This window comes from Larus michahellis, chromosome 2, assembly GCF_964199755.1.
Source record: "Larus michahellis chromosome 2, bLarMic1.1, whole genome shotgun sequence".
Lineage (NCBI taxonomy): Eukaryota > Metazoa > Chordata > Aves > Charadriiformes > Laridae > Larus > Larus michahellis.
In genome coordinates, this window is record NC_133897.1 from 92,539,045 (window position 1) to 92,554,157 (window position 15,113).

At 37.7% G+C, this 15,113-nt stretch overlaps 1 protein-coding gene across 2 annotated transcripts in view; it reads right to left on the minus strand.

Annotated features, from left to right (window-relative positions):
* The window catches only part of ADCY2 (adenylate cyclase 2), a 226,179-nt gene that overhangs the window by 63,850 nt on the left and 147,216 nt on the right, over positions 1-15,113 (minus strand). For both annotated transcript variants that reach the window (XM_074576250.1, XM_074576251.1), the window contains 6 exons: positions 14,143-14,270; positions 8,253-8,411; positions 7,759-7,891; positions 7,261-7,437; positions 5,868-5,911; positions 3,066-3,146 (listed from right to left, as the gene is read on the minus strand). In XM_074576250.1, coding sequence (XP_074432351.1) covers positions 3,066-3,146; positions 5,868-5,911; positions 7,261-7,437; positions 7,759-7,891; positions 8,253-8,411; positions 14,143-14,270 — 722 coding nt within the window. The remainder of the gene's footprint in view (positions 1-3,065; positions 3,147-5,867; positions 5,912-7,260; positions 7,438-7,758; positions 7,892-8,252; positions 8,412-14,142; positions 14,271-15,113) is intronic.

The following is a 15,113-nucleotide window of genomic DNA, read 5'->3' on the forward strand; positions in this document are numbered from 1 at the left end:
ATCATGTGATGTCCTACAGAAGTCCCCTAATCACCAAGGTTCAGGATGGCATAGCTAGGGCTTCTCATGCCCCTGCTGTGCAGGATGGGCACTTTGCAGCCAGCAATACTTTGTTCAAGGAACGGGGAAAAGAACCATGTGGAGGAAGTATGATGCTAAGGTACTCAGCTAAGATACAGAAGCTTTTTGTTCCTTGCTTGCCCTTTTAAATCTGAATTTACCTATCTTTTAATGTAATGCTCCAACTAAGGTCATAACTTTCCTCACATAACTTTGCAAGGAGCATTGCCAACTAAATCTACTACTCCGCCTCACATTATAAGGCCAGTGGGCTGCTTTTTAGACGTCACGGTTTCATTCACATTCCAGAAGAAGGAATTGAACCCAGACACCCTGAGCTACTGACAGTGTGTGAATGTGGCACTTGGCAGTTTTGTGGCAAGATGGCTAAGCTTGTGAACCATCAGGAGAGCAGTGAGGGAGGGAGCCCCGAAAAAACGGTTCACTGCTTTAAAAACCTGAGGTACAATTTCAATATGTACTGCGCTATTTTACACTGTGTAAAAAAAGTGATTCATTTGGACTACAGCTTTGTCTTGGACTAAGAAGATCCAGACTCCACATTCCCTTATCTTCCAGTTACTGGCTGTTAAACACCTGGGCATGTAATGTCCAAAGACTCACATATTATGACCATTTGCTTGCAAACAGTTACTTTTTTCACACGACGACACATGGCAAAGAACAGTGATGTGGATGAAAAAAACAGACTTTGCTGACATCTCAGGGTAGAAGAAACAATGGCTCTGTACAACGAATGTTTGCTTTAAAATTATTTTCACGCAATGTTCTAATTGAAAAGGTTAATGGTAACTTTAATACCATATTTTATGTGCAATATTGTGCTTTTTTCATTTTCTTCATTCAGACACAGACCTACTTGCTACACAATCTGAACTTAACACTTAAAAACGTTTAGAAGTACCATTTTTCTCATAGATTTTCTTAAAAGTTTGCTTCTTGTTTCACAAAAGCAGAAGATTGAGCTTCACAACAACTCCATTAGATTAGCTGATAGTGTTATTTTCATTTTACAACCACAAAACTGAGGCAAAAAAAAATAATGAACAATTAGAAAGAAAACAAAACTCTGATTAGTTTTGTGTCTTAAATGTAGGAAATCTTTTATCTAACTTTACGGAGTGCTTAGCATTCACATAGTTAAAATACTATTGAATTAACTTGCCCTTTGGGGAATCAGCACTTTTGACAACTTATTCTCAGGTACCCAATTGAATAATATCATTTAAGTGACTCATTCAGCAAATCAATACAGGGGTAGATTGAGAATCTAGTTTTGGAAGGTGGCATTCAGCCTCTCTGATATACAAGATCATTCCTTATCTTTCTGCAATTCCCCGTGCAATTCACAAAACGCAGTGAAACTTTTTCAGCAACCTTTTTTATTACACAAACCTCTATTATCCCCCAAGTTTCTCTGAATTTTATGCACTAGTTAGATAAGACGGGCATTCTCTGAGATAAAGCAATGTACAGTATGATCATACCAATACTTTATTTTAATGCATTTATACAGATGCTTTACTTTTAACATCAAACCATCATTTTAGAATCCACTTATCAGAGCAAGTGTACTCGAAGACACATAAAAACTGACAAAATCTGTATAGCTGTTTTAGGCAAGTCTAGTATAATCAAAAGGCTTTGCTTATCACATGATCTGCTCTCTTTCACTGTATTCTTTCTATGACTCGTAACTATCAACACTCCTTTCTATAAATAATAACTGAAAAATATTTTCCTAAAGCCAAGTAACTTTTAATAGGACTAACAGATGCAAAAAACCCGTTGTGGCATATGAACATTTAATAATTAGGTGTAATATTCAGGTAATTAAGATTCAGAGTAACACATGTCGGGGGGGGAAATGTAATTCATCACAGTTACTGTCCACATTTTTGAAGGGCAGTTCCCCTATTTCATCAGATAAATATAAGAAACCTGAACACTTATTTTGGACTGGTATTGAGTTTTGATATTGATTTTGATTCTCAGCCTGGAGAAGAGAAGGCTCTGGGGAGACCTTATAGCAGCCTTTCAGTACTTAAAGGGGACTTATAAGAAAGATGGGGACAGACTTTTTGGCAGGGCCTGTTGCGATAGAACAAGGGGTAATGGTTTTAAACTAAAAGAGGGTAGATTTAGACTAGATACATGGAAGAAATTTTTTACCATGAGGGTGGTGAAACACTGGAACAGGTTGCCCAGAGAGGTGGTGGAGGCCCCATCCCTGGAAACTTTCAAAGTCAGGCTGGATGGGGCTCTGAGCAACCTGATCTAGTTGAAGATGTCCCTGCTCATTGTAGGGGGGTTGGACTAAATGACATTTAAGGGTCCCTTCCATGCCAAACTATTCTATGATTCTATGATTTTTCTCTCAGTCTTACCTATTCACCAGCAAATGGAGAACATCAGTAATGCCTCCAGCTCTTTCCATGACACAGAGGCAATACATGCCACGCTACCTCCTTAAAAGATTTCAATATGCCATCAAGCTCAGCCTTCTCTAAGAAATCGACCAACCATTTGAAAAAAAGAGATATTAAACTATGGTTTTAGGGAAAGTTGCTAACTCTGAGGAGATGTTTCTGTGACAATTGCGAGCATCAATTTTCACATCATTCTGATTCCCAAGCCGGTTATTTCTTGTGTCTTCTCTGCTCTCAGATGAGATAATTCTGTAGATTCATGGCTATGAATGCACAGATACGAACAGTTACAGAACAAAACTCCCTCTGCCATGAAGATCAAGACAAGCAAAAACCTCTGTCACACCATGATTCACAGGCACTGTCTTATCCCATATAGTAGAAAATTTTACTATACAGCCTATCTTCAAAATGTGCAGTTTCCTATACCAGTATTAGTGACACCTTTACTGTTTTCGGACTTCTGTGTGCATGTGACAGTGAGAAATAGTAAATCCTCTGTTTCAGATTTATGTCAAAGTTGAAGGAAGGAGACGACAGAGGATAAAAACGTACTTTTGGGCGTTGATTCCATCAATGGCCTGGATCATCCTCTCATTCAGTTCCTCCTCAAACCTTCTTTTCTGTGATTTTGTTCTGAAATGAAAAATGTGGAAAGATACTTTGGAAAATCATAACATTGTTAATAAACATTAACTTTAAAGAATGAGGTGATAGCTGGCATAAACTTCAGGGGATAATAACATTTTTTTAATATTTATGCTGCAATCGCAGCTATAGGCTTCAGGCACACTGAGCCTCATAACAAGCTCTTAACAAAACCAGTATAAGCTACAGAGTATGACACACGCACGCGCGCACACACAAAATCTAGAGTTTAGCTATTAGGGAGCACTAAAAAAACAAACACACAAAAATATTTTTAAAAAAACCAAACCAAGGGAGTTCAAGAGATTTTGGTTGAATGAAAGTCTTCCATAGCGTTACAAATTCATGAAAAAGAACGGGAATATTTTCAAATTCATAAAATGTTCCTGTTTCTTGTAGTTATTTTTAAAAATCCTTGTCAGAATTGTATGATGAGCAATAATGTGCTAGTGCACTAAGGCATAATAAGTATTATCTACTGAAAGCCTGCTAACTCTTCTTTTCTTGGAAATATTTCATTATTTTTAATAAGAAAAACTGAGCACCAAGTCTGAAATAGTTTCAAATATATCCCACATTTCTCTTTTTGCAACTTATAACACAACTGGAATGAAAAAAAAGGATCTTTTATTTTCCCTGGACTCAGCATGAACGCAACAGAGGATCGTCAGAATGGGTTTGTCTTTGCTACCATCTGTTACTGCAAACACCATCAGTCTGTTCAGCAGTTGCGCTCTCCTTAAAAATGGGGTATTTCAAATATTGCCAGATTACGTGTCTGCCTCTTGAAAACTTAAATCCAATGTTAACTTAATAACAGTGTTTTGTGAGAAGTCAACAGTCAGATCTGAAATTTGACTCTTTGCCTAGCAAAATTTTCTTAACCTACAAAATGAACCATGTCAAAGGTAACACGGATTGTCTTCAAAATCAAGTTTTTGGGTTATTTCCCCAAAACTGACAACCTGTTGCAGGATTCAAATTCATACAGAAATTATAGTAGTGTACTTACAGTAACTTTAAACAACCCAACTGATTTAATGCTCATTTAATACTATAGAATTTAGGTAAGAAAGTGTTTACAACTTATTTTTCACATATGAAACAATCTGCCTGGGAGAAATAACTAAACTGATGAGGAGACATTATCTAATCACAATCCTCTTGGCAGATCCCTAACAACACAAGACTACCGCGTAACTGGATAAGAGCTAAGACTGCCACAAACAGAAGCCCACAGTCAGGCTTCAAAACCCACACTTTCATATCCTAATAAAATACTGTTTTTCAAAGTGCTTATTATCATTTCAGCTCTCTCCTGTGGGAATGACTAACTAGCTTAACTAGAATCCTAGTTATATGCCTCACTATGGACATTAGACTCCAGTAACGTTTCCTAGAAACTCCTTCCGTAATATGGTATCAAGACACATGGTAACATTTGTACCTTTTAGATCAAGTTTGGAGTGGAATTTAGAAATACAAAAGCAAGACCATCTCAGACTTTTAAAGCATTTCATTATGTGCAAATATCACAGTCCAATGATTTTTATTTTTACCATAAGGCTGACAGAAGTCCTTTTGACATACTGTCCAAAAGTAAACGTTAAGTTTTAAAATCAGAGACTGTTTTTATTAATATCATGCATATTCAACGTGTTCATCTTCTGGAATTTAGTGATATTTTAGGTAATTGCATAGCTCTCCAGTGACCTGTGATTTCTTGGGGACACGTTTACCAAGCAGAGAGATGGGGAAGGAACAGACAGAACGACCTGTTTGCATAACCAAAGACAATAAAAATACAAATTTTTTAAGGGTTCTTTCAAAATATTTTATGGTATTTATGATGCTACTTATAATTTGGCAAGAAAGACATTATTTGAAGTGTTACCAGGTTATTAAAATAAAAATTAAGCATTCCAGGTTTCTGAGAGTGCTAAGCTTGTTTTTTAAATAGATGTCATTCTTTTCTTGATTTTGAAAGTCTGGGTGTTTTTAAGGAAGTGATCAGTTCAATCCTGTTTTCATTTCTCATTGTCTTACCTTAGTCATTGAAGTACCAAGCAGCAGAATGAAAACTTAACGCTATTGTCAGTTTGCAAACATTTTGTGTAGCAGGAGCACCACAGGAAGACCACAAAATACCTTTTGAATGTTTACTATTGCAAATATACTACAGACTTTGAAATAATAAAACACAATTCAAATGCAAAGCAATTAACAAAATAATTAACAAAAATAATAAATAACGAAAAAATAATTAACAAAAATTTAGTCTCTTTTAGTGCATATTATTTGCTATTGTAACACAAATTATTAACTGCCCTTTCCATCTTCCCTTTTCTTACCCCTCTGCGCCTCCTCTCAGTTTTCCTGTGTGTAATTTTCTCCCCACTGACAGAGTAATTGGGTTGTTAGGAGAAACGAATAGTATCCCATTAACATACTTATACTAATTCAGAATAATGCTGATTGTTAGCAGGAACTGTAGTCACAATTCATAAGTAACATGTCTGCCAAATCTGCTTCCATCACCCTTCTCTATGTAAGAGGTATGAGCTGAAAAAATAGTTTGAGTGAGAAATGGCCCTCAATATTTGAAAGCATGCCTTATATATATTTATATATATATATATGCATGCATATGAATGTATATGTATTTATATGGACTTTATATGAGTAAGTGCTTTTTAAAAATTATTTTACCTCTCTCTGCAGCGCTGAAAATGATACTGCCCCATGGGAACATCCTAAAAAACAAAAGAAAATACCTATGAACTATAATAGACTTTGACAACATGAAGTCTCTTTAAAATTAGCGTTGAAAACAGAATCAAATGAGAAGAGTTTCCAATGCAAATACTTTTAGCATTACATTAAAACTGTTTAAAAGAAAAATCTAGCCAAGAGCGAAGATGGAGTGACCTGGAGACAAACTGATCTGTCATTATAAACACTAAATGACTAATACGACAGTCTGAATCCAAAAATGTTTTGCTTTACTAGAAAGTCACTGCTTCAAAGTCACCACTGTTTTAATGTAGCCCAAACTCCTGCCAGCTTCAGCAAAAAACAATGTTAAATGTTTTTGAAAAAAACAGACCTGAGTGGCCAAATACAGCCAATGGTTATTATTTTTTGAACACATTTATTTTTATTGATAAGCAACAGCAGCCATCACAACCACATTTATTTTGTGATTAATAGTGATGGCTGGGTACTTTCTATAATGAACATGTCACAATCCACATTCTGATGCACCGCATTTATTGAACAAGATGGGTTAGGTGGCTCACTCCTGTGTCCTCATATGTAACAGGAACAAAACTGAATGCCAATGTTGAAAACTATTAGAATTTACCTTTACGTTTGCACTTTCTAGAAGTAGAAGATAATGCAACTTACAAGCTTTGGACTGACAGCGCGTCTTACTGACAGCAGTAAAATAGTGTTAGCAATGTTAAAAATAAACCTTTTCTGTTCAGAGATGTAACGTTGCACTATAGCACTCTGCAACTCAGGCCATCAGCCGCTGCTGATGAGTGGTTAGTGCACCTTCAAAAAGTAGATGTTACAGTGAGTACAGTTTTGGTTTCCAGAGAACGCTTGGAATAAAGTCCACTCCAGGTACCACAGGGATATTCTAGCTTCACAGGTTTTGTTCCAGGTTTGGCTGTGTTCCAAACAGAGAATGTGGCTAAATAGCCAATAAATCTCAGGGAACATTTCTGCATCAAAAGCGTTCCTTCCCAAAGGTGTTGCACTCTGGCTTCGTGTTCAAAATATCTTTCCACAAGGTGAACAGCAGCCACTCTAAATGCTGTGACTGGGGCACAAGCTCAGAGGGTGGAACTGTGTATTTTAGTAAGTACACTGGATTCCTCATAATTCAGAGATGCAATTATAGCAAGACATGGGTCCTTAGAGTCCAATTCAAAGCTCACGTGCCAATGGAAAAGCTCACAGCAATTTCACTGGGTTCACTGCCCTGTACAAATGTGTGTATCTTCTATCAGAAACAACCAGGTATTTACCAGTGAGCACCTTTTTCCTTTCAAATATTGCTAAATTGTATGAAATGACATAAGTAGGCCCCTACTGTTGTGCTAATCTTGCCGTTTTCAGTGGTCATGCTGTCCCTGTGGTGCAAGTGTGCAAATGGCTTGGCCGCTCCCCAAGATTCCAGGTACCGGGTCATGCGGACAGAAGCTCTCATTTTGGCTCCATCAAGAGTATGTCGAGGTCTAATGTGGTGCTGAGGGCTTCGCTTCTCTCCCTGGTTGACAGAGAATAAAAGGTGGTATCAGCCTCGGTGTTCATTACCTTTTGAAGCAGTAACGCATCATCTGGTGCCACATGGTTAGGAACTTAAAAATGGAGAGATGCTAAGAACCTGAAAGTCTTAATGATATTGCTGGGAAATATCAGAGACTTATTTCTGAAGAGCGGGAAAGATTTGCAATGCAAACATTATGTATTTGTAGGAATCAGTAATAGCTCTGATCAATATCTTATGGTAGTGAATTATTCAATAAAGAGATTAGTGGTCCTGCTCAAAAATAACTATGACCGGCCACAAAATAAAAGTACTACTAACCTTAGGATTGATTACAAAGTAAGTCTTAACATTATGCTCTTTCAGATATGGGTCCCTCACATCTCCATCCCCATCTTCCACTTTGTAAGCTCCATTCAAATGTGCCAAGGTGACTGAGGTGATGTGAACACGGCTGAAATTATATTTTAAAAGAATGACAGAATCACAAATACCGATCAAAAGCATAATTTGAACCTGATTAACCTTTTCTACTAGCTTTTGGATATACTTTTTATATGCTGCTCACTTCATTTACAGTCCCTCTAATCTCATTTTTAGAAGTTCTCATGGGCATAAATCTAAAGGTTTCCATCCACAAAAAAATACTCTTTAAATCACAGGAAATTCTGAATGCCCTTTTCTTTTCCTAAAGACATTGCTAAGAATTAGTTCAGGCTTCTCCATGAAGGCTGATGGCTGAAGACATGGTACCTATGCAGTTCTCCATGGTACAAAAGTCGGTGTGTTCAAAGGTTAACAGAGAAGCCTCTTACCCTGGGACTCCTCCAGCTTCCATGTGATTTGCCAGAGTAACATCGTGTGACCATACATCATACTGCCACTTCTGTAGCCCAATAACGCCACAAAGCACGTTCCCAGAGTGCACTCCTACACGCATATTAATGTCAACTCCAGTTGCATCTCTCACTTTCCTGTAGTTGAGAAGAAAATCTGTGTTAATATACATAATAGGGCCTTTGTTTTCTTTTAACTTACCAGACAAATTAGCAGTAACAACAGTGATAGCACTTATTTCTTTTTAGCATTGCCTCCATTCTTTTTATGCTAGGATTATTTTTCTGTATTACCTTTACTATTATCTGTATTTGCAACTATTTGTAGTAAATATTAATTCTGAAGTCCATGTCTGAAGTCCCTTTTATACTCTTCTGAAATTATTTCAGAGGGCTGAACTAAATAGCGGAAATGTTCAGTCTCACAGTAGAACCTAGGGACTGTTTTTGTTCTACAGACAGCCTTTGGTGTGGCTTTTAATGTAATGACAGTCCAACAAACATATTTTGGAGATCTGGAACTACTGTTATGCACCCTTCCATCTGAAGACCCTAATATCTACATTGGAGACTTTTTTATATCTGTCTTCTGCCAGGTCCCAATCACTCTTGGATGCTTGTTTGCAAATGATTCTGCTCGGAGAGGAAGGAATGAAAACACAGGACCTCGTAATATTGTACAGTCTGGTGGCTCGTGCACTTTTTGGGGATATGGGCTCTGTGCCATTTAGACTGCGGAGAACACAGGCTCAACCGCCTTTCACGTGCTGGGTGAACTCTGCACCCACTAGATTGTTACACAAAGAATGAGAGGACTCCCTCACTGTGCAGACCACATCTAAACCTTTGACCTTTCCAGTGACTTTAGACAGAACTGAAGTACCTGTTAATCCCAACCCAAATCTCAGAAGAGCCCTACACATAAGGTAGGCATTAATCTTCTAAATCACAGGTGTGTGAGTAAAGTCAAACAGCCAGAACATTTTCAGATATATGTCATATGCATACCTAACTACATATGTAAAGAGTTATAAAATTAATTCAGATCTCTACAGGCTTAGGCAGTTCTAAGAAATGGGAAGATTGTAACTTAACTGTATTTACCTCAAACAAGGACATTATTTAAGCCCCAACTCAAAAAAACCCCAAACCCAAACCAGTAATAAGGAACATGTACATACATTTATCTTAATGGAGTTCAGGGTGTTAATGGAAGGAACTCCTATAGAGTAAGAAAGCCAAATGGCTCCTCTATGAGAGTCAGATTCTTAGTTCTAGCAATTTCATCAGTCTCAAGGATGAGAATCATCAGCTCTGTACCTTCTGAATTACAGAATTATACTGGCCTGCTTCTCTTCTTTTTTTGAAAGGGAACATAAAACTTAACTGGCTTAATTTGATACGGTAAATCCTATGTGTAAGCAGGAGTTCTCAAGTGTTTTTTTCTGGGAAATTAAAATAAGAGGAGTATGACTGAAAGAATTCTGTTAAACTGTGTTTTGAAGTTATTAAAAAGAAGAGAGGAGAAGTTTTTTAATTCCCTCAGTCTCTATCAAGTGTTTATTGACATCTCTTTTCACTTTGCCATTTTACACTGCTCCTGTGTAGCTGACACGCTTGAAAATGAACTGCTTGTAAATGTTCTTTGTAAGCAGTCAGCAAATGACAAACACCACTTTGCTCTTCACAAGGCATATGATACAAACTTGACACTTTGATTTAAAAAAAAAAAACGTGGTTTAAAAAAACTAGGCAAAGTGGAAGAGGAACATTTATCCTCTAGGAGTGCTTGTGGAAAGGCTGCGCTGCTATATTCTGCAAAGCAAGCCATAAAGTCTGCTTTATAATAAGCTCTCAGGAGTTAAGGAGGGGAGCAAGCAGAATAGCAGAGTATGTTCCAGAACTGAATCTTCTCTTCTGTCTCACAAATTAAAGAAACTACAGAAGATTTTAAATTAGAAGTGTTACTCTGGACCAAATTAGGGTTTACTACTTCTCTCCTGTGCTGTCTGAACAATTGCTATGATGATGCAGGCACTGAATGCGTCTAAGAATGTAGCCTATCACATCCCCATAGGACACTTGCCTTACCTACACAAGTATATCTGAAACTTCCCACTATTATTTAATTTTCTGCTCACACGGTCTCTCTGGTCTCCCTCAGCACACCACAGTCAGTGTGTCCCATCCTGCCTGGGCAGTCAAAATACTCATCAAGACTGTATTTTTCCTACTGCAGCCTTAAATCTGAGTTTGGAAGGATTCTATGTTTTTCACCAGCATGGCTAGCTTGCTTGTAGCAACTTTACTCCACACAAGGAAGAGTTCAGATCAGTAGGAAAGCATCTACTCTGTTTATCCGAGCTTTATTCACTGGTAATTTGTGACTAATGTATCTAAGACTCACCTAGTCCTGTCTTATGCACTTTTAACACATTCAGTGAGCCTCGAGCACTTAGTTCCCTGCAAACTGCCAGCTTTAAAAGCATGGTTCCATTTTGGATCAGACCTGTAGGAATGAAATCATACCTAAAAAAAAAATTATTTTCTTCTGTATCTAGCTTTCAAATTGGTATAACCATCTCATCCACCAGTTTCTTTCACTCTCCTCTGAAATGGAACTCATTTCACGCTACCAAATCAAAGAGAGCCTTTGAGAATGTGTGGCTGAGAAATATGTAAATTAGGAAGTCACCAGACTGACAGGGGTGGAGTTTAGCCTGAAAGAAAACAGCACATATATTCATACACAAATATATTTTGCCTTAGCAGATAAGCTTTAGCCTTAGAGTGCTCAGTTAAGGTGACGAGCTCTCAACATCCCAGGCAGCAGTGGCATCTATGGTTTGATGAGGTGAGCATCCCACTGCTGGGCAAGCAGGCTGCGGACTATAAGAAACATTGGATTTGTTCCAACAGAGAGCAGAGAAGCAAAGGAATTAATCAACGGGACTACTAACATGTTTAAATGGAAACAATCTGTAGTGTAGTGAGGCTGAATTGCTCAAAATGGAGCTACACATCATTAAGAAACAAGACTGAATATGGCTTTGTACTACGGATCACCCGGCAATTTGGTAGAATTCTTCTTTTTTGCTTCAAAGAGAACAGGAACTAAAACCATATTCAGGTGATAAAATCTATACAGAACTTTTAATCTAAACAGCAAACTGCTTTATTTCAGTAATTTAGGCCCTGAGGTGTCAGCTTGCACCTCAGTGACTGAATATAATAAAAACTCAGATCTGCCAAACAAGATATTTTAGACAGAGTGAGTCAAACATATATTGAGTGACACACTTCCAACAGCAAGAGTTTTACTACTTCTAGTTTTACAGGCCACAGAAGTATTTCAGAAGATGCTTCCACACAGAGATGTAGCAATCACACAATGAAGTACGGAATTGATTAATAATAAGAAATTTTTATTCACCTGCAGGCTGCAACACTTGACACAATACTTTGGAAGCATTTGAAAACACAGGGTACAGATTCCTCCCTTCTTACAGAGATGTAAACAGGTTGTGATAACCAGGCGTCTGTCTACAGGAGTGTTGTGGATTCTGACTACAGTAATAAAGTCAGATTGGAATGTGCTATACAACTTAAAGATAATTTTCTAGTCTATAAGGCTGCTATTACCAAGGAGGACCTTATCAGCCTGCATTAACAATGAACATACTTGATAGCAGCTTGAGCAGAAAGTTATTTCAAAGAAAATTGGGAAGTTCTGAAGTGTGAGGAACAGACAGATTGCTCTCTGAGCTCAAGTAAAGCATTGTATTGTGATGTGTAAAATTATACTTTCAGTTCTTTGTGAAGGGCAATTTATGGCCTGAGCTTAGCATTGTTTTTCCACCACCTCTCACCTTCTATACTTCTTTCTCTTAAGTAAAAAAGCAACAGGTTGACCAGGAACTCTATGCAAATGCTTTTAACTCACGTGTATCACACAGCACACAGATCTTTTGAAATGTAAACCAGAAAACTCATTTTCACTGAACGGCTGGGGAAAAAAACCCCAACATTTTTAAGCCAATCAAGGTGGGGAGTCAGAACTTTGGGCCAGATACTCTTTTACCTACTGCTCTACTGAAGGGGTATTAGCTTTAGTTCCTAATATGCTAGAGAAGCAACTGATTTAATTATAATATTGTTCCCGTATATCTAAATGAAAAAGAGAAAGCATCCAGTGAAAGCAACTGAGGAAACAACAAAATCTGTAGATTTTAATGCTTGGCAAGGAGAAGTACTCCAAGTACCAATTAAAAAAATATATTTCTTTAGACACAATGTAAGGTACAAACATATCTGAATGAAGAAATAACATTTTAGAAATTGCAGCAACCCGATTCCTGTACTGAGGTTAGTTTTGCAAAAGATCCCTAAAGCAAGGAGATCAAAATCCTAGTTTCCACAAATACTACACCTTTTCAATGAATACTTAGAAGGAAAAGAACCATATTTGCATTAGTCAACCTATCCATACAGTAATTACCCTGAATCAACCAGGCAACTGAAAGCCAAAACCTTCATGTAACTACCATTACACGCATATGAGAGCAGTATTTAAGGATTAGAGGAATCACTTTTGTATGTCTGTTTAGTTAATCGTTGAGACAACACTCTTCAACATGGCTATCCATTTCATGATGAGGTGCACACCACACATATACCTCACAAGGATGAGGTAATTTCTTAAATACCTTGTTCTGTTTTCTGTTTCAAAGACAGAACAAGCACAAAGGTTATGGGAAAGAAATAAGGCACAAAAACATTAACGCACAAATCCAAAATACTGCTGATAAGCACAAATTCGCAATGGTGCCCTAAAGCGTTAACTGACAAAACTTTTTAGAAAGCCATCGCCTAAAAAACAAATTACAGAAAAAGCGAAACTAAACCTAAACCCAGGGTCTAGTAAAGACATGCAAATTTTATTGCTTATTTAACAACATGGAAAGTAGGCTTCTCAGCCCAGGAATCTGTTAGAAATTTCTTTGGTAGACATCTCAGTATCACTCCAGAGGCTCAGGGGTGGAGGCATCTTAATTGTGGTAATTGCTCCTGACCACCACTGAACTCCAAACTCAGCCGGAGGCAGGAGCTCTGGCCTCTCACAGAGCCGTTTGACAGCAGTGGGTCAAAGTGGGTGGCAGCATCATGATTCTGCAAAAAGCAAAGCTTCCCAAGTCCTAAGTGACGTGTATTGGGATATTTACCATCTCATAATCACAGAGTCACAGAATAGTTGAGGTCAGAAGGGACCTATGGACACTGTCTAGTCCAACTCCTGCTCAAAACAGGGCCAGCTAGAGCAGGTTGCTTAGGGCTGTAACAGTTGGATTTTGAGTATCTCCAAGGCTGGAAACTCCACAATCTCCCTGGTCAACCTGCACCAGTACTGAATCACCATCTCAGTGAAAAAGTATTTCCTGATATTCAGAGGGAACCCACCATGTTTCAGTTTGTGCCCATTGTCTCTTGTACTGTCACTGGGCATCACTAGAAAAGAGCCTGGCTCCATCTTCTTTGCACCCTCCCTTCAGATACTTAAATGCATTGATGAGATTTCCCCCCTCAGTCTTGTCTTCTCCAGGTTGAACAGTCCCAGCTCTCTAAGCCTTTCCTCATACGAGTGATGCTCCAGCCCCTTAATCATCTTCATGGTGTAGTGACAAGATAGCCTGTCGCCAGCCCAACATCTTAAAACATTTCTTTGCCGAGGCTGAGATCAAGATTACCATGCTGTACCTTGTAGTGAAACACAGCAGCTACTGCAGGTCTGAATGTTTCACCCAGCAGCACAGCTACAGATAGAAGACACAGACTTTTGACTGTTGAATATTTAGCAGAGTTCAGCACTTACTTAATTGCTTCACACATGTCCAGTCCCATTTTCACACAATTCTTGGCATGATTTTGGAGAGATATAGGTAGTCCAGAAACACAGTAATAGCAGTCACCTAGGATTTTAATTCTCATACATTCATTTTCCTGGAGGAAAAAGCAAGGTCAGATGGTCACTTTCAACTTGAATTACATAAATGAAGGATTACTGTTACAAAGACTGACTTAAATGATATTATCAAAATCATTCTATTTAAGCTTGTTTCAGTGGAGAAGAATTTGGCTTGCTAAAAAAGAAGTGCTGTCAGAGGGTTTTGTATGGATGATTCCTCCATCTGTTATGGTCCTTAATGGGCAAAATCAGGAAGTCAGTTCACTGCAAAACATATATTTGCAGTGTTGTTCACACCTTAGACTAAAGAATTGAGCCAAAGTATCATGTACTCAATCTAAAGAAAGTCTTTTTATTTGAAATATGAAATCAAAGACCTAGCCTTCCACATTTACATCTTTGAAGATGTGCTACGCAGTATTTCCTGAAACTAGCAATCATAATCTTATTTATATCTTTTGTACTCTAAGGCAATATAAAGATTTTATTATTTTTTTAACCAATAATGGACAATAGGTTTTGAACAAATTTTTATTTGTACAAATTTTTTATTTGTTTTAGTGTTTATGATTTCACCTTAACACAAAGCATGAAGACTGATGTAATTTTTATAAAAAATGACACCTAAATAAACAGAAGAAAGTCTGATTATATTTGAATCTTGAATAATCAAGAGGTTGCGGTCAGTAATTAAAATTGCTTCGATTAACATTGTCTTCCTTGTCTTCTAGTCTCTAAAATGCTTTTCCAGAGATCAGAAAACTGACTGTATCAGTTTTCTATCTGGAGTTTCTTAATCCTTGTTATTGTAAAAGGTCTATTTAAAGAGGTGTTCACCTTCCATTAAGCTTTATAGGGCTCCATGAGCTGTCTCTATT